Source organism: Quercus suber, unplaced genomic scaffold, assembly GCF_002906115.3.
Source record: "Quercus suber isolate HL8 unplaced genomic scaffold, Cork oak 2.0 scaffold_186, whole genome shotgun sequence".
Classification (NCBI taxonomy): domain Eukaryota; kingdom Viridiplantae; phylum Streptophyta; class Magnoliopsida; order Fagales; family Fagaceae; genus Quercus; species Quercus suber.
Genome location: NW_027069644.1, coordinates 833,462 through 854,016, shown reverse-complemented (window position 1 = coordinate 854,016; position 20,555 = coordinate 833,462). Strand labels below are relative to the sequence as shown.

At 34.5% G+C, this 20,555-nt stretch overlaps 1 protein-coding gene and 1 pseudogene across 1 annotated transcript; both read right to left on the bottom strand.

Annotated features, from left to right (window-relative positions):
• Window positions 1-204: 204 nt before the first annotated feature.
• LOC112010026 (G-type lectin S-receptor-like serine/threonine-protein kinase CES101) lies at window positions 205-4,467 on the bottom strand (annotated as a pseudogene).
• A 3,109-nt stretch (window positions 4,468-7,576) lies between these two features.
• Window positions 7,577-19,125, bottom strand: LOC112010034 (uncharacterized). The gene is made up of 8 exons (XM_024042386.2): window positions 18,413-19,125; window positions 17,800-17,860; window positions 16,541-16,764; window positions 12,099-12,300; window positions 11,389-11,508; window positions 11,178-11,269; window positions 10,975-11,090; window positions 7,577-8,133 (listed from the first exon to the last, which is right to left on the bottom strand). Exons 1-8 carry the CDS (start codon window positions 18,872-18,874, stop codon window positions 8,067-8,069), a joined length of 1,344 nt encoding a protein of 447 aa, XP_023898154.2. The 5' UTR covers window positions 18,875-19,125; the 3' UTR covers window positions 7,577-8,066.
• Between the last annotated feature and the right edge of the window lie 1,430 nt (window positions 19,126-20,555).

Genomic DNA, 20,555 nt, shown 5'->3' with positions numbered 1-20,555 from the left:
ACATAACAGGCTCGTCTCTTTTTCAGCCAACGAACCATAATTAGCCCGTCCTGTCACACTAGGTATCGCAGCCTATATTTTTTCCCTTTCAGCACTGAATAGTTAAAAATTTAAAATGATGATATTTATATCGTAGGCATTTAATAGTTTCTTACATATCAAAGTGCCAGGCCGATATGTTGCTGTAAAATGAGCAACCTTTATTGTTACAAAAGCATTTAAGTGAGACACTAATAATAAGTAAAGAGCTGTCTGATACGCACCTTACATATGAGTATGAAGAAATACAAAACAACACCATATAGTTATTTAGCGGGCAGTCATACTAGAAAAAGACAAGTCATATACTGAATGAATTTCTGCTTCATTCTCATTTTCTTTTCTTCCAAATGAAAACGCTGGTTTTTGAGGCGATGGCAGTAGCATATTTTCATTTGTCATCATGGATATGACATCAGACATTGTTGGCCTATTAACTGCATTCTCTTCTACGCATAAGAGACTAACTTGTATGCATCTCAATAGTTGTTTAATACAAGAATCATTTAGTGCTGGATCCATTAGTTCTACCCCTTTGTCTTCCTTCCACAAGTCCCATGCCTGAGACAAGATTGTATAATGTCAATAGCTCACGTAATAAAAACTTCAACAGATTATCAAAAGTTGATATGTGTTTGACATACATATCCAACAAGATTGAGTGGGTGATCGATCTGGTAAAAGCTATTATTTCTTCTACCACTCAAAATCTCAAGCATTAGAACTCCAAAACTGTAGACATTAGACTTTACAAAAAAAACTTCTTCCATACTCAGGAGACATATATCCACTACATCAAATCATAAAATAAGTTTTATGTTTAATTATAACTCCTTTAATAATCAAGTAAAAGAAATAATACCAAGCATTTAAAGAAAAACAATTTAAAAATGTATATATTTGTATACTTACTATGTCCCCACAATCCTGGTAGTAGTTGATTCATATTCATTTTGTTGAAAAATTCTTGCCATACCAAAATCAGAAATTTTGGGGTTCATATTTTTATCAAGAAGTATATTGCTAGCTTTTGAATCTCTATGAACCACTCTTAATCTTGAGTATTTATGGAAATAGATCAATCCTTGAGCAATTCCTTCAATTATGTTGAGGCGTTTCTTCCAATCTAATAACACGCTTCTATTTGAATCTATCCAACATAAAAAGTAAAATATGATATAAATATTTTCATTGAGGAAGCAAATGAAATCTTAAGATAATTGAAATGTTTTTTTTTTTTTTCTAAACAAATATAGAGTAATCTAAGCTTTTGTTGGGCATGTATTCATAGATTAACATTCTCTCTTCTTCATAAATGCAGCAACCCAGAAGTTTAACAAGATTCATGTGTAGGAGTTTAGATATAAGTATCAACTCATTCTTAAATTCAACAGCCCCTTGTCCTAAATGTCTTGATAATCGCTTAATAGCTATATTTTTCCCAGTTATCAATTTTCCCTGATGATAAAGTTAATGAGGCTTGAGTCAATGTTACACTTTACTTAGTTATAACATCTTTCCTTACAAATTTATTTAGAGCTTACCATATAAACAGGCCCAAAGCCCCCCTCTCCAAGCTTGTTTGCTAAGGAGAAGTTGTTTGTGGCGGCCACAACACTTGCATAACTAAAGACAGTTAAATCATGCCCCCTCTTTCCATTATTTGGAATCTCATTGTCATTGATTGATCTCTCTGAAGTCACCAAATCTAGCAACTCCTTTTCAACCTTTGTTTCATTATTTCCTGTATAAATTTAACATTTAATATTTAACAAATAATTAAGAAATTGCTGAATTCAATCTAACGTGTGGATTCCATTTGTGAACAATGTACCTTCAAGTACAATCTTTCTCCTTCTTAGCATGTAACACAATTCAAAGAGACAAATCACAATCAAAGCAACGGTAATGATACTGGCATTCCGTATCTTTTTCTTCATTCCTACATTTTAATTAGAAATTTAGAAGTACCCGTATTAGTGATCATTATTGGAGTTAAGCAGATGGTTGAAGCAGAAAGTCTATAGACCAAAAAAAAAAAACTTGCTGATATAGAAATTGCTTTGTATATGTTTTTGTTTGCTTTAAGCTTATGGTCTGCATGTAATCACGCTACAGGACTGTACTCTTGACTCCACTTGTAATGAACTTTTCTTGGCCGATGATCAATAAGAAGCTCATGATATTCCCTTAAAAGAAAATCACTTTTGGTAATAATAGTTTTGACTTGAAATTTTATTTTGAAAATATTTTAAACTCATATGATATAATCTAGATAAAAAAATTCTTATATGTAATCTATATAATTTTAAAGTTAAAAAATGGTATATTATCACAACATCTCCAACCGGTATGCGAAAATTTTCATGTTGCTTTCAATAATTCTTCTACCATGCTTTCACAATAAACAGATTATAGGATAAAATTAATAAACATAAATCCTTTTAATTTGATTTAAAAATAAAAAAAATATCATACAATTTATTTTTTTTATAAATCAAGTCGTACATAGAACATTTGAAAACATTTTAGTATAACAACATGATTTTATTTAATTTATTTTTTCATTTTACTTCTAAATAATAAAATGATTTTTTTTTTTTGATATTTTATATCTAGATTAGAATCTTTTACTTTTTCAAAAAATATACTTATAGTCACTTGTGAAGCATCTTAAGGCAACAACATTTGATTCTCAAACAACAACAACAAAAAAAAGAGTCCAACAACATTTATACTAAATCTAAAGTTATGCAAGCAAAAATAAATAATAACTTAACATTTACATTTTTCTCAAAAAAAATAAAATAAAATAAAAACTTAACACTTACATTTTTCTCAAAAATAAATTAAAAAAATTTTACACTTACGTTATATTTTTCTTATGTTATTCAATTTTTATGTTGAATTAGTCAAGATTTAATAGTAATAATTAAAAAATTTTGGAGTTGACTTTGACTTCAACTCTTTATTTTCATCTTACCCTCAAACTAAAATTCTGGTTACTACCGCTACTCGCTGTTGTGGCAAATGAGAACCCGTACAAGTTTATTAACTCAACTTGTGTTTTGTTGCTAGCACAAGGAACTAGTTAACTTACCTCTGCGAGAATGGTTTGGTGAAAGAAAAAAAACTTTTCCTGACTCCCCCGGAATGAAGCTCAACTTTTCTGTCCAAAATTTGCATCCAGTGCCATCATCAAATAGAGAAGAAAAAAAAGCCACACAGCTACAGTTGCTCCGGCAAGCATGCCTACAATCACTGATGCTAAGACTCTGGTTGTTTAGAAAACTTGATGCCTCTGTGTTGAAAAAGCCAGATTGAAGCTCAAATGTGTCACCACGATGCCTACACTCTGGCTGTTTCCATCTCTGGCATCCTCCGTTTGTGTTATAGCCATAACAAAGATCTGCTCGGGCAATACTTGATCCCTTTATATCGTGTAATTCACCTATCTGAGAAATCATCCATTTCGACTGCTGACTTTGATCTGTATTATTATAAGTGAAGTATTCTTCATCCCCATTTGTAGCGACCGTGAAATTATACGTAGACTTTGTCTTGTCGAGTAACATATTCTGAAATTTTTTGCCACTTGTCCAATAAATCAACCCTCTTCGCCGAATGATCACTTCGCGTCCCTTGGGGTCCCATTCAAGAGTAAAAAGCCCTGGAGCTATGATTTGATCAGCTAACCAACATGTAAGTGACCAGGTCTGTCCTGTTTTGTGGTTTACCCCCAATTTCATATTAGGCAAAAGCGTATCCATAGGATGATCAAAACTTTGCCATTACACATGCTTCGTAGATCCATCAGAGTGCACTTCTTTCAAGATAAGATTACCAGAGTCTAGTAGTGTGGCGATAGTGTTCATAGTAGGTTGAGTAGAAAAGTATAATATTATAGGATCCTCACCTTTACGTGTAATTTTCAATGTTCCAGCACTGTCCAAGGTGAGCACACCCGAACCCTGGGCAATAGGATTGCCTGCATTCGCAACATATACAACATCAACATCAGCATTATCACGAACATCATTATTTCTGACGTCCGTTATTACCAAAAATTGAGTTCCTGCCACTGCCATCGTTGTAAACCATAAATAGAACTTCCCTCCAGCGGAAAGTAGTCTACTTGAGGAATTGAGCATGTCACCTGGTTTGAGACTATCACCCTCCAATGTTATATTCCAATAATGTGCAGCATGAGGAGTCCACAAGCAAAAGAAGAAGAGCAAGAAAACAAATTTGAAAAGATGTACATTGGTAGCCATGATAGATCACCGAGTTTCTCCAGTGGATGAAATGGCAATGCAATTGCTAAGGTCAAATATATCGGTTTGACAATTCCATGACAGTGGAGTAGTTGGATCACTTTAATCATTGCCTTCCAATAGTATAGACAAGTTTGAATCTGGTCAAAAGAACAAAGAACAATTTATTATTGATGTAATGAAAGTGTAAATAGAGAAGAAGGTGGAAAACAAGGGTTTGATGGCAAGCGTTCTCGAATTACTTCACTTGGTGAGTAGTTCTCTAACTAGAAAGTAATTAGAACAAGTAGACTAATCATGTTTGGTTTATAAAATAAGAAATAGCTACACAAAAGAATCAAATTTTTGTCACGGCAGAGCAACTTGTATATTATTTTCCAAAAAGATGTTAAAAGCTTTTTTTTTTTCAAGATCACAAAATAGGGAAAAGGAGAAGGGAATTTTCACTTTTGAAGATGTATCTATTCAACTCAGTGGGTTGGCCGAGTGGTTAGACACTCGATTTTAAAGTGGCTGTCTTGGTTTAACTAAGAACTTTCCAGGGAAATAAAAAATGATGCATCTACTTAAAGGATATCCTTGTCTTAAAGGGTCATGTCATCACATTACTTGGATACCCTTTTTATTTGGGGGCTAGTCATATGATTTGGATTCCATTATTACGAGACTTTTGGCTAAATATTGTTAAATCTAAAACTTATTTGCGTTATAGGCACTGTTACAACTTATTTAGGGAATTGAGGAGAGAGATTGAATTTCGGCAACAGTGTTGCCGAAATTCCAACAAAAGTATGAGAGAGAAAGAGAAAGAGCTTGGAGAGAGAAAATGTTGAATTACAGCAATGGCATTGCCGTAATTCGTTCTGCCCAAATTTCCTGACCGAATGTGTGAGAAGTGCTCGGAACGTGAGTGCCCAAAAGAAAGTAATTGTGGCAATGGTATTGCCGAAAATGGGAGGGGAAAAAAAAATGAATGCCAAAATCTGGGGAGGAATTAAAAAAATACAATGTGCTACGTACATAATATTTTTACAACATTTTCACAATAAATCACAAGTAATTAGTTATTATTAGTTCAAATTTAAATTTAACATTGAGATTACTATTTTAATCTAACAATAACAATAAGTAACAACCTGATACTTAGAATTTGTTGTAAAAATATTGTAAAAATTGTGTGCACATATCATTTCTAAAAAAAAAAAAAAGGTGGAATGGATTGTGGCAATGGCATTGCCAAAATAGGAGGGAAAAAATAGACCCCTAAACTTTTATTTTGTTTAATAAGTGCATGACACCTTCATTTTAATTTTAATTTTAATAATTTGGTGCAAAAAGAGATTAAATTGGCACACACAAAATCAAAGTTTATGTCCTCAATTGGGAAAAAAGAGTTAAGGAAGTCTATTTGTTACAATACCAAAGTTTAATTACCAAATTAGGTAAAATAAAAGTACAAGAGTGTAAGAACATTTTTACTCTTAAAAACTTAATTGTAAAGATAATTAAAAATTGCTTCTGCTCTTTTCGGCATTTAACACCTAGTTGATTGCCTTTCTATTTGGCATTAGAATTTAATAATTTATTATTTAATATAAAACCTTAAAAAAAACAAAAAAAAAAAAAAAAAAAAATTGATAGTTGGGAGATGATGGATTTGAACCTAATGTCTCAATTGAAAACATTAAAAAGTGCCGTTAAGTCATAAAACTCTTAATATAAACCTTGTAATTATGCAACACAAATTTGTCTTAGAATACCAAGGTTATAGTTTCTCTAAAATGGAAACCTTATTGATTGTAATCGAGCTAACAGCAAGCGATCTGATTGCAAAACCCTAACTACTCAAGAAGTTAAAAAATAATAATAATAATAATAATGAAACAGCGTTCCAAGAATATCATTTTGATGGACCAGTAGTAATCATGAAACAAACACCGAATATCACTTCTGATAGGCCGAAGCAAAGAATGAGTGAGAGATAAAGGATGATTTTGTCGAGTGGCATGAATATCGAAACGAAGGCAAAAAGACTGCTCATGAAAATGATTGTAAGATGGCATCCAAGAATATCAGTGTAATTGAGACAAGGTGGGGTTATTGCCTCATTTTACATATAGGAACGGCTTTCTTCTTAAACTATTGTCCTTTTATGGGTTGTAAAAACCTTTCTCTAAAGTTAGCATTCAAGATTCAACTGAGGTATATTATGTTAAAAGGATGACATTTTGGTTACCGACTTTCTTTATTAGCATGTGCATTTTTTTTTTTTGGGGGGGGGCATTTTTGGCTTTGAGGACCAGGGTCAAGTGTCATAAAGCGAGTGAAAGCTGGAGAGCAAGACCTCTCTCCCACTTTTTACAACACGCTTTTACTACAATTGACCAATTGCTCGATCCTCAAGCTATATTCAACTAATCATTTTTTTTTTTTTTTTGAGAAAAATATTCAACTAATCTAGATTGCATATTTTCAATAAAGTACCAGAAGCTATTGGCTAGCCACTATAGGTCCTTGATAATGCTAAACAACACAAGGACAGTGAGCATTCCATCAAAACTATTAAAAAATTTAGCATTTAACATCTCAAAAAGTTACTTTATCAATTTTAACTACTCAAAGATTCTATACGTTTACCATTTCGTTTTAGCATCTCAAAAAGTCACTTTATTAATTTTAACAACTCAAAGATTCTATACTTTTACCATTTCGTTTAAAATAATATAAACTATTCATTAAAATAATAAAAAATACTATGCAAATCACCCTTTCCACCACAAGCATTAAAATAATAAATTTTTTTTTTTTTTTTTTAAGATTGGAGTTACAACGAGCTTTCAAAAGCTCACTGTAGCTCAGCTGCTATTCTTTTTTTAAGTTTCGCATGTTTGTTGTAGTTTGCTTTTAGGTGCTTTTTACAAACTTGATTTTAAAATTTAGCATTTATAGCATTTAGCATTCTTAATGAGAATGCTCATGTTGGCTGAACAAAAGAGAAATCTCGAACCCCACAAACGCCAACTATAGCAAATTCCATAAAAGCTGTGTGTAGCTACTTAAATTGGCTTTAAAAGCAGCAGCACTGAAAATGGCTAAAAAACTTCCAGTGGCTATAGAAGTAGTATTAACTTGTCCCAAAAAGCATGACCATTTTAAAATTAAGGGGTTCCCCTTCCTCCCTCTCTAAGATGAGCTGCGATGAAGGACGCATGGGAAAGGAAACAAAAGCAAAACAATTAACCTATCAGGATAAACACTGCTACTTCACTGAAGAAAAATTATTCATTGCAGAAATGTTAAGAAAAGAAATGATTTACAAGCCTGCAGTTCGGATAATGATCAAAGTTGTATCGAACTTTTTTCGAAGTGCTAAGCTGTTAAAACAAGTCAACTCAACTTTCCTTGAGCTTATCCCCCAATAGGGCTATCACATTCTTCAGACAAATCTTCCAAACTTTTCACAATTTCATTCACTTTGCCCTTTACAAATATAATCTAAAGTAAAGGGAAAGGGGCTTGCTGGTTTTTCAAAAGATAAAATGGTTCCTAGGGTCATGTTACAAGCTGAAAGGCACTAATGAGATAATCTATTTTCATCTTTTTGCCATATACAAGATGTATGACTTAAATTTGAAAAATAAAATAAAAAATACAAGCCCTTACCATTGCCTTAAATGAGGGCAAAGAGAGAATTCACTTATCCACCTCAAAATGTTGTATGATAATTCATTTGTGAGTAGTACAATGAATGGTTCAAGATCTTCTATCTACCTTCCTCTCACTGGATCTTTTTTCTTCTGCTTCTCGCCGTCTTTGCTGCCTGCAACATAATCAACAATGGATCGTTTAGTGAAACACTCTCTGACTAAACACTCTTTATTACATTATCTAATCAGAAGTGCCAACAGTACCAAAGAATTCAGGCAGTTCACCATCAAATCAAGCTCAAGTGACAACAAAATTATTATCAGTTATCCCCCAAGAAAACAATTCATATCTACCCATCAAAAGCAACAAAACAAAATCAAACCACTTATTATCATATAACAATACTACCTTACCATTATAAAGGCAACCATAATAGCCATTTGTAGAGAAGTTACATGTCTGTCTCAATACTGAACACAGTAGTAGATCAAAGTTGCAAGCTTCACAACCTACCGTTTAACTCAAATAATTGTGTACTAGCATTTACAAAATATATAAATGATGAGTCTATATTGCACATAGACCAAAACGATGTATCATATGCAAACCTACCCAAACCCAACTACAGGACCCTCAGTCCACAAATAATGGGTAAATTATGGCACTTGAGAACCCTGAAAAATCTTTACACACAACCGATCCAGTTTTTAAAGCACAAACTACCCCTTTAACCAATAAAATAGACGTACTAGCCATTGCTGCAAAAATGTATGGTCAAATGTATGAATTATGGAGCGTAATATATTATCAAAACTCAAGTATGTAACCCTAAGTGTCCTCAGATGAGTAAATTACAGTGCAATTAAGAAACCTAATACACCACTCACATTTAGGCTCCATTTATTTCAATGGAAAATGTTTTCTGTTGAAAAACGTTTTTAAGCTGAAAACATTTTCAGGGAAAATTGCTTGTTTTCTGGCGTTTTGTTATGTACCTAAAAATGCTCAAGAAAACATTTCAAGCTTTTGGCTTGTACAAAAAGTCAAAAATTTTCCTATATTTTTATATAGATTAAAAAAAAACTTTAATTCACCACTTTAAAATATTAATACAAAACAACTAAATTCAAATAAGTACAATCATAATAAAACTATTTAAATAGCTGAACATATTAACAAAAATTATCAACTAAACTTATACATTCACCTGCATAATTTAAAACAGTTAAAACCTTTAAAAGGACACTCGAAAGTTCTTTTTGTGTGACTTGCAAAAGTTTAGGGGCAAATCCCGAAATTGTGAGGCATATCATGGTCATTTTACAGGTTTTGGGAGGTATTTTCATCCTTTAGATGGTTTCGGGGGTATATTTTTGTAATTTTGATGGCTTTAGGGGGCATTTCAGTTTTTTTTTTTTTTTTTGGACAGGTAACAGAAGTTTATTAATTAAAAAGAGTACGCTATGTTCACAATGATGAAAATATAGTACTAAATGTACTTACTAGCAAAATCAAATAGAAATTAGAGTTAAAAATCAGAAATGGAAAATTTCAGTTATATTGAAGGTTTTTGTTATCTTGAGGCTGATACATTTAAATTCAAAATAAAACTAAAAACGAGCCAAGCCAAAGCAAGTATTAAAAGTCTAGGATTGTTCATTTGATTTTTTTCAAAGATGAGCTGAACTTGAGCTCATCACCAAACTGGAATGCATGTTCAAGCTTGGTTTTTATTTTCTTTGATGATGTGGAAACTCACCATTGCAGGGCCCTTTGGACTCGCCCCTAGTGGTCTAGACCATGGATACATGACCCTACTAGTCAAACTATGTATCACTCACTCGTCAAAATTGCGCATCAAGTTACAATTAATCTAGGGAAACTCCTAATGTGAATCAAACCCAGGGGAACTCCTAAAAAGAATGATTTTCGTTTATGAATTTATAAAAATTAGATTCATCAACCTTGTATTGTTAAAACTATACATATAATTTTAACTAGAAAATGGACTAGTTATATTATCAATTTTTTTGATAGGTAACTATTTATATTATCAATAAATTACATTTAATAATTTGATATCTTATGAACTTTTTTTCGAACTTACCCAATCCGATTTCAAGTCTAAGCAAGCATATGTTCATACTTGTATACATATAACCATATAATATTATATATAGTTAAATCAAATCTCATACCCACAAGCTTGTTCACAAATACTTTATTATGTTTGAGCTTGACTTGTTTAATACTCGAGCCTAAAATTAGACTTGAGCTTGACTCATTTACTAAATAAACGAACACAAACAAGCATTTTCCTAGATCAAGCTTGAGCTGTTTAAAAGCTTGGTTCATTTACTGCTCTAATTTCGTAAATGGTATTTTTTATGATCAACATTAACTGATTTTGGTTTGAAAGTTTTTCAACCATCCCAAACACCTGAAAATAAGGAATGCATTTTCCAGAAAATGTTTTATGCCAAAACAAATGGGGCCTTTAGTGGTAAGTTACACACATCTCATGGGGACCTCACCCTTCACCTAGCACTTGCAAGGGGATGAGATACCAATTGAGCTAGAGCTCATTGGCAGTTTTCATAATCTTCTAACAACTTACAAGTTTTTTTTTATTAGTACAACTTGCAAGGCAACACTTGAAAACAATAGACATCAGAGAATTCTTTAAGAATCATAAGGGGAAACTTAGTCACCAATTGCTTTAACATATGAAAAAAGTTACCAAAAGAGTGCAAGGAAGGGACAGTCAATAGAAAAAATTGTAAAAGTGGTGAAAGAGTAATATTAGAAAATGGCAACTATATTATAAGTGAAGTAGAAGAGCCAACATGTCACGTGTGCTGCTTCAATAACACACAAGTGAGAATCATGCATGCATAAATACTGGGAGAAAGAGTTGATCATTAATATATATTTTTTTAATAAGATTTTATTAAATATTACAAGAAATATTGTACAGGATGATTATGAGGCATCCTGTGTTAAGAACACTTACGCAAAAGCCATGTATCCTGCACCAGCATTAGCAGACAAGAGTGCTGCATGAGCCCCAACTGCAGAAATAGAATCCTGCCCCCCAGAGGGCAAAGGATTTCTTCGGTCCCCATCCACCTGAAAGAAAAACATATTAATAATAAAATATGGTGAGTTTATTGATATGATAGAGAAATTGCAAGCACCACGTGCATATATGAGTACCTTATCCCACTTAGATTTCTTGTTCTGTCTACCATCCCTATTAGTGGTATCAACTGCAGGTAGCAGGCCAGTGGCAGCTGCAGATGAAACACCTGCAAAATGACTCAATATAAGAACACACCAGTACCCACATGAAAATGGGGTTAAAAAAGGGAATATTTTCTGAAAGCCAACTTATCCCACTGAATTAACAATAAGATCATTTCTGGACCTGGAATAGGTATGATAACTTTTGGTGCAGACACAACTGTTACAGGTTGTGTTCCTCCAGAAACAAAATCAACCTTTGGATTCTTCTTCTTTTCTAGTTCCTCACGTCTCATATCAGCTTCTGCTTTATAGAACATACCAGAAAATAAGTGGCAAGAAATTATGTTGAAGAAATCTATGATTGCAGTAATATGTTGACATTATTGCATAATTTAAAAGAAAAACAACCAGCAAACAAAGAAACTAATGCAACAGGAAGATGCATAATTCACAAATAAGCATGGCAGACAATAAAAGACCAACCTTAACCACCACACAACCCCCCAACACCCCCTTCCCCACACACACCCACCCAAAAAAATGAAGGACCTCAACCTTGCAGATCTTCAACTTGCCATAAAAAGGTTTTGGATTGTGCATCTACTATTCATACTAGCGAGAAACCTATACAGCCAACAACTAATTTAAAATTAATTCTCCACTATACCAAACACATCCTATAATGGTATATTCCCCCGTGGCTAAAAATAACATTCTGGGTAATTAGACATGAGGTCCAAAATTAATACTATAAAGCAAGTACAGAAACACACAAATAGATACACATATGCACACATAACAATAAACAAACAAACTACTCAAAAAAGACCTACACAACACACGCACGCAGACATGCAGACAAAGAGATCTGCAAAGGAACTGTTTACTGACCTATTTCAAAATAGTAGTCGCTTTTGTCATATCCATGAGGGTCAAATACATCTTTACTAAAACAAGACCCTATTTGATCAATATCTTGATACGTCACTGCATGCACCAGGAAGTCAGGGTTCCTGTAATCCTTCCTATGGCGTACCTCTGCATTGAAGCTTTTTCCACCTTTCTTGTAATCAAGAAACTTATTTATTTTCCTCTGTAATTACATAAGAGAAAAGAAAAGAAAAGGATAATAAGAGTAAATAAAATGTCATATATCTGAAAGCAATAGCATACTTGTAATTTTAGTACTTTATTAATCCAAAATTAGCATAGAACAGAATTGTTTGTGAAGTATTAAGCACAAATCAATAACTTAGATTCTCCCAGAAAGAAGGGAAGCTCACTTACAAAAGATGCGAATCTATCCTTTTCTAAAGAATACAATTACATAGACAAAAAAATCAATAAAATCAACAAATGGAATCAAGGGGATGCTATCATGCTACCCAAGGCAGTCATCTGATCATACAAGGAAACTCTTTGATATAAAATTTCACTCAACATGATAAAAAAAAACAATCCTTCTTCATTTGGATAAGAAAATAATTTCAATAAAAAAATAATAACAATAATAAAACTAAAACCTACCCAACTACACAGGTTGTATACAAAAAGGAAGCACAAAAACAGCTAAAAAAATCTCCCCATTTTTATTAAATGGATGTTATTGTTATTCGTATTTCTTTTCATAATGATGTAATCTCATTATGAGTTTATTTTCTTTCCATGTTTGATATAATTTGTGGAATCTATTTAATGGGCCCAAGTTCATTATTGTAAATAGCTGATCATGGATTAATGAAATTTGGATTGGAAGCTTTCATCCAATGCTTGGAAGATTCCAAGCAAGTTTGGGACCTTTAGGCTTTGTTTGGTTGGGGGGATGGAAAAGTATGGGGATAGAAAATGATGGGGCAACAGAAAAGGAGGAGATAGGAAAGGTTTAGTTTTCCCTCAAGTGTGTTTGGGAGAATGTAAAAATGGAAAGATGAAAAACTCTTTTTGTTTGGTTGAGAAGAAAAATGAAAGGATAGAAAATGTAGTTTGTATAAATTTACTCTCATGCTCCTATTACATAAATAAATAAATAATTGTTAGCAAATAAAAATAAACGTTACTTTGAAAAAGAAAAAAGGAACCAACACCTAATGGGGGAGGAGAGGGGCAGATGGGTAAATTCCCATCTAAGCCCTCCTCCCTCCCCATTTTCTCCCCAATTCAGGGAGACTCCAAAATCACCCCAAATGGTGGGCCCAAGGAAAAAACACCCAGGTCCCACCAAAAGTCCCACCCCCTTCCCAACCAAACACGCAAATCACCTCTATTTTCTCCTCTCATTTTCCATCATCCCACAAATCACTCCAACCAAACACGCACTTAGGTATAGATTCCTCTGTTCCTATCATTATCACATGCTTGGTACTAATTCCAAGCAACTCTAGGTGCTAACTCCTAAGTTTTTTTTTTTTTTTTTTTTAATAAGAGAATTTGATTGAAAAGAGACCACTTCACGCAAAATGGCATAAACTAGCCTAAAGAATTACAAATAAATACAAAGGATTGTACACAATGAGATAGAGACCCAATAAACATTGGAATGGAATCTCTATTCGTGAGTCCCCAAACTTGAGACCAATCAAACAACGGCGCAAAAAAGTGAATTAAAAGCCGGTCCCTTGTACTCTCCATATCCTCAAACATTCTCCTGTTCCGTTCTTGCCAAAGAATCCACATCAAACAAAGTGGAACCAAATTCCAAATATCCATCAAATGTTTTCCCAACCAAACAAAGGATCTTTCACACTCCTTGGCAAGGCCCAAGAGATACCAAAAGATCTAAATACAAAACACCTCAATTGATAAGCCTCTGTACAATGAATCAAAAGGTGATCCACCCCCTCCCCACTACACTGATAGATAAAAAACCAATCCACTTTAGTATGCCCTCTCTTCCTAAGATTGTCACAAGTATTAAGCTTCCCCCATGCCACTGTCCAAACAAAAAAACACTCTCCGAGGGGCCTTCACACCCTAAATACCCTTCCAAGGGAAAGTGACAAGAGAGTACCACCTCAAAGCAACATAAAAAGAATGAATATCAAACTTCCCATTTTTACACAACCTCCAACGCACTCGATCTCCACCCCTAGACCAAGGAAAATGAGACTCCAAAAGATGAAGAAAAGCAGCCACCAAATCAACTTAGTAGTGTAACTCCAAGCAAACCCTAAGGGTGTGTTTATTTGGAGGTGAAATAGGATGGATGGAAAACTTTGGAGAGAAAATGGGAAGGAAAACTTTTTGGAGTGTGTTTGGTTAGGTAGGGAGGAAGGAAAATAAATGGTAGGACCCATGTGTTTTCTCTCTCGGCCTACCAAAAAGTTTTCTCTGCAAATTGGAGTACTAGAGAGAACATAAATGGACTATAGCACCCCTGCAGCTGTGTTGTTGCTCAACATTAACTGGGTTTTGCCTTTTTTTTTTTTTTTTTTTATCATTGGTTTTTTTTTTTTCTATACTTCATTCGGTTTTTTTTTTTTTTTTTTGATAAGTAAGAAGAGAATATTTTTAATAAAAGAAAAGCAAGAAAAATACAAGGAGTTCACGGTAGTGAACGAAGGAAAAAAGAAACAAAAAGACAGAAGCAGCCCTTAATCTATTCTAATAGACGAAAGAAGCATTGATTTATGGAGGGCTGTCCCTCATTGTGTCCTATGGTGTATTTGGCGAGAGCGGAACTCAAGATGTCTTGACGGGAAGGAGTGGTCTACTTCTGATCTTAAATCTCTTCTTCTTCATACCTTGCTAGAGTGGAGTTCTTCCTTTAATCTTTTCCCTTGTTCTAATTTTCTTGAAATGCTTGATCTTTGTAATTTATGTGTTTGATGTACTGTTTTCCATGTTCACCCCCGGTGTACATGGGCTTCTTTTTAATACAATTCCGTTATTTATCAAAAAAAAGACGAAAGAAAATCCATAAGGGTAGAACAATCCGAGAAACCCCAACAATGAGACCAATCAAAGAGGGTCCGTTGGCAAAGCTCTAATAACTAAACCACAGTTTTCCGTTGGCAAAGAAAATTTATACAAACTACATTTTCTATCCCTCCACTTTTTCACCCCAACCAAACACCATGAGAGAAAACTAAAATATTTTCTTTTCTCCCACTTTTCTATCATCTCTCTATTTTCTATCCTCCCACTTTTCCACTCCTCCAACTAAACGGATCCTAAGTCCTAACTCCTAGATCCTACCCCTTCTTGTTATCTTTTTATATCCCAAAACACAAGTTCCCCCTTAGACTTCATTGTCCTGTATAACCCATGCTTTTATTCATTTAAAAACACAAGCTCCCCCTTAGATTTCATCGTCCTGCATGACCCATGCTTTTTTTTTTTTTCATATAAAAATCAGCCCACAGCATATCCCTACAATCTATCACCTAGATTTGCATACACAATTCAATTGGATATGTAAGGAGCTCAGGTTATATTAAGTGATACTGACACAAACTGGCCCTAAATTTCAGCAAGGTTACACCAGTGTTGTAATCAACTAAAGTTGGTTTAACCACACAATCATATGTTGCTTTTACCTGATCCTTGTGATACCCTCAAAAACCTATATCTCATTCAACCAATATTATCCTCGAATGTTACAATTCTATTTGAAAGGGCAAATTTGTCTTAAAATACAACATAGGTAATAGGTTACCATGAACCACTCATGTGATAGCTTTCCATTCATATTCATGACATTGATTTCAAAAGTGAAGTTTAGGGGCTACTTGTGCTCTACATTATATATATATATGGATAGGTAATAAAGGTTTTGTCAAGAGCCTTGTAGCTCAAATGATGGGCACCTCTTGGCATGTCCATGAAATCCAGGGTTCAAATGCCACCTCCCCCATTGTAACTATTGAATTATCAAAATACATATATATATATATATATGATAAGTAAGGTATGTTTTATTGCAAATATTGTGCTCTACACTATATGTTTTAAAAGTAAACACTGTTGAGAGTGATTATTCAAGGGGCAGCCATAGCCCTTTCCCCTACCCAAAGAAGAACATATATGAAAAAGCACGCCGGTAGAAAGAGGGAAGTAACAAAACTCATCTTTATAAACTCTTAGATTACCAGATGCATATAATGGCCAATGCCTTGAACTTATCATTTTAGAGAGAAATTGCATTACTTCAAACTAATTCAAAGAAGATATTAAAGGGAACAGTTCGGGATTGATAGTCCTGTACTTTCCAAAACTGTACCTGTAAGCTTGTCTTAGTCAGACGTGTGTGTGTATGTGTCTTCACATTCAAACATTATTGATCTTTTCAGCCAAAAAAAAAAAAAAAAAAAAAAACGCATTTAAAAGGGCCTTACTTGCAGCTCTTCCGAGCACTTTGCCTTGGGTGGTGGTGGGAGAAATTTATCCAACGGATCAACTTCTTTTCCTTCTTCCATAACAGCTTCCTCAACCTGTGCACCCTCCGATTCACGCACAATATAATTCATTGCATCAGATTGTGATTGATCAAATGATGGAGAAGTTACTTGATGACTAGGTGCCTGAACAGTACCCGGAGGTGTATTATCTTGGAAATGACCTATAGCAAGCAATTTTTAGATAACTAAAGATAGAAAAGAAGGGATATAGGACATTCAAAGTACTAAAGAACAAAAACATCTGATTTCATATCATTTTAATTTCATTGTTTTTTCCCTTCTCTTCTTTTTCAGTAAGATGTATACCTGACCTCTCCACCCTACCCCACTACCACTTCACAACCTGAACCAAGGCCCAAGATCTCAAATATACTTCTTGTTTTTTTTTTTTTTCATTTACACACTACAATTGAGCCTTGAACCCATGACCTCACCCTCCAACCCGTTATGAGAGAAGGATAATGTGAGCATAAATAATGTTCAAATAAGGATCTAAATTAGAACATCTGTTGTGATTTTTTTTATCGGCACTTTGCGTTTTTTACTTTAATTTTTTTTTCTTTATATATTTTTTTTATAAGTAGCGAAAATTTTATTAAAACCAAAACAAAGCCAAGTACACCAGGGGTGTACCATGGGATCAGTACAATCAAACTCTCAAATTACAATGCTCAAACATATCAAAAAGAGCAAAACAGGATAAGGATTGTAAAGCTATACTCCAATCAACTACGACATTGACTGGGTGATGACAAAACTCATACAGAATGCTCATTTTCACTCCAATAAAATTCTATAGTTCTGCATTTCCAACAATTTAACTTTGGCAATCAAAGGAAAACTGGCAGAGGATTTAGCTGAACAGGAAACTTAGGCACATATTTGGCAATTCCAAGTGAGCCAATTTCAATAAATGAATAAAAATCCTTTTTTTAAACATAATTTCCAACATATAGTGTTTGGTCCCTTCAAAAATAAAAAAATATAACAAGCTTATTCTGATGATATAAACTCAGAGGGCAAATTTGCCAAGCAAGAGTTCATAGCCCATTCACCACTCTACTTGTAAGGATGAGGGCATTATGAATATATAGAATGCCAAATGAAAAGGTGAATGTCACATTAAAAAAGTGATAAAGATGAGCCAAAACTGACAAAAGGAAATAATATAAAGCTCATAAGCACGTCATACATACCATTAGCAGTTTGAAGCTCTTCTCCAAACATGACCCGACCACTTCCATATATTTCTCCCTCCTGCCATAAAACGCACAAAAGCAAAATATAACGTAAGGCCACGCAGTTTATAGTAGGTTCACCATTCCCCACCCCCACCCCACGGTGATCGACTCAGACCTATCCTCTCAAATCATTATCAACTCATCTTCACAAGTGATTCAAGTAATTTCCATGAACTTTATAAAAAAAACTATATTCTCAATAACTAAATGCAAAATTTAACTTTTTGATAGCTCGCTAGTTGGCAAGATGGGGATTTGGACATTGGACATCTCCATTGGAAACACCAGCAGGTGCCAATCAAGCCACAAGGCTATTGGCAATGCAAAATTCAACTTCACATAAAGACACCAATTACAACCCCTCTTTACTAATGTGAAATATTGAAATTTTCATTCTTTGGAGTTAATCACACACACACACACACACAAACACACACACACACACACAACTTAGCCTAAAACAACATGAAATGAAAAATGCAAGAATTCAACTCTCTTCATTCCTTCAACTTTCTCAGCAACCAAACAAAGTTTATAACATTAAAACTCAAAAAGGAAAAAGGAATACCTCAGGCTCAGGAGACATAGCAACTTCATCGTGACCATAGTCCACAATAGTGAGCGTCCCTCTCCTACTCCTCCTCGAACTATCCGACGCCGCCGGCGTCACCGACTCTCGTTGCGGCGAAACTTGAGGCTGTTGCGGCGTTGAGTTCCCAAACCGCCCCTTATCCGGCACCGCGTCGTCGTTGACAATCTGCGGCGTTCCATCGTTAGCAGATTCACCACCGCCAAACACTCGCTCTCCAATGTCCATCGAATCGTCTCCCTCCACCATTCTCGAATCTCTGTAGTCGTCGTATTGCTCTTCCCCCTCTGCCTCTCTCCGCTCCGCTTTTTCATTTTCCTTTTCTTCTTCTTCTTCTTGTTCTTCTTCTTCTTCGTCGAGGTCTTCCATGTCCTCGTCTTCTTCGTCGTTGTACATTGACAACAGAGCAATGCCTTCGGGTTGTTTCTTCTTCGACGCCATGGGAACTAGGGTTTTTGAATAAAGTCGAATTTGAGAATTGGTGAATTAGGGTTTAGAAAGTGAAATTTGAATGAATATATTGCTGGTTTTGATTAAGAGGAAGCTTAGAATTGAAGGTTTGGAAATTGAAGCAAAGATTTTAAGTAGGAATTGGAGTGAAAGAATTTGAGGGTTTTTAGAAGAAGAAGAAGCAAAAGAACTAGATGGGAATGGAAAGTAAGAAATTCAAGTGAATGCTGGGCGGGTCGAGCTTTTGGTTTACCGTGGCAGAGTGTGGGTTCGGTTTTGGACTTTGCTTTTGGATCAAGTTCAACTTGGGCTTGTCTTTAACCCTTATGATGGGCTAAAAGCCTAAAAAACCTCCAAATAGTGATCTAATGGATGGCTTCACAATTGGATGTTCACACATGCATGGACCCATTTATGACCTCTTTCTCATAAAAGGTCAATTACGAAAAAAATGTCACATAAATTTCGGGTCAAAATCATCTTATGAAGTTAAAATTTGGTTCAAAGATTTTTTTTTTCTTTTATTTTTTTTTTGGAGGGAAATGGAAATTTAGACAGAATGTCAAAATGATTAATCTAGGAATTTCTTAAATTTTAGGGGGCTTCAAATTTTCAATTAAAAACAGAATTATGTGATTCATTTTATTTGAATCAAAGTTTAGGGGTGTTTCTGCATTTTAAGCTAAATTTATTGATTGAGGTACCTAGTATCCAGATCGAATTAGGACCAGGCGTATTGCACCCAATGCAATTACTCCCTCTCCACTCATAAAAACTTTTTAACACTTTCACTTTTTACTTTTTCTCACTTTTTGTAATTGGCCAGAGGGTTTGAGAAGAATTTGAATTTGGGGAGAGGCACACGCGCAATACAAAGAAATATGGAAAAAAAGTTTTGGATTTTGTTTTAATTGATTTTGAAGAAGGGTGTTTAGTTTTTTAAGTTTGTTCCACCTAAACAAGAAGCATGTACTTGTCATATGGAGTAAAATTCAATCAAACATAACAGCAAAAGTAACACAGAAGTGCAAAGTGTGATAGTTTAGGGTGTAAAGTGTGCATTCAGATAGTGTAGGATACAAAGTGTAATCTAGTGCATAATTTAGGGTGATAAAGTGTAATTTTCCCAAAATATAATTTGAAATTGTTTTTGTAGATAGAAAGAATAACGGGTTTCCGTTCTTTCTCATTAAGGGTTCATTGGAGTTCATAGTTTGAAATTCTGAAAAAGCTGGTTGATATGTATGGTTTTGTTTCTATTCTTGTTTTGAAAAGCTAGTTGATAGTTAAAGGGCAAATGTTGATGAAGAGGCAAAAATGTCTAACTCCTAAGTCGTCCACACGACTCGTCCAAACAATGGGGAAGGAAAAAGATAGCTCGGGTCGTCTATGAAACCTCATCACAGGAAAAAGGAGCTTCACCAATGGAGTCAATACTCTTCCTTGCCTCCTTCATCCTGAGGAACAAAGACGAGGCATTGTGAAAATGGCTCGTCCGTCCTTAAGGATGGACGAGCCAGCGTTATGATAGCATCTCGTCTTTGGCAGAGGTAGAACAGACGAGATGAAGGGTTGCGTCTGCTCTCAATGAGTGCAATATTCTAGCAACCGTTCCGCAGTAAATGATCAGTTATGAAATCCAAGTATTATAACTGCCATAGCGGTTGCAAGC

Excerpts from the sequence above, each read along its gene's own strand:
- LOC112010034 (XM_024042386.2), bottom strand. The coding sequence starts at position 18,874 with ATGGCGTCGAAGAAGAAACAACCCGAAGGCATTGCTCTGTTGTCAATG. Across the intron at positions 16,765-17,799 it reads AGAGCTTCAAACTGCTAATG|GTCATTTCCAAGATAATACA; the intron begins GTATGTATGACG and ends TGCTTGCTATAG. Across the intron at positions 11,091-11,177 it reads AGAAATCTAAGTGGGATAAG|GTGGATGGGGACCGAAGAAA; the intron begins GTACTCATATAT and ends TTTTTCTTTCAG.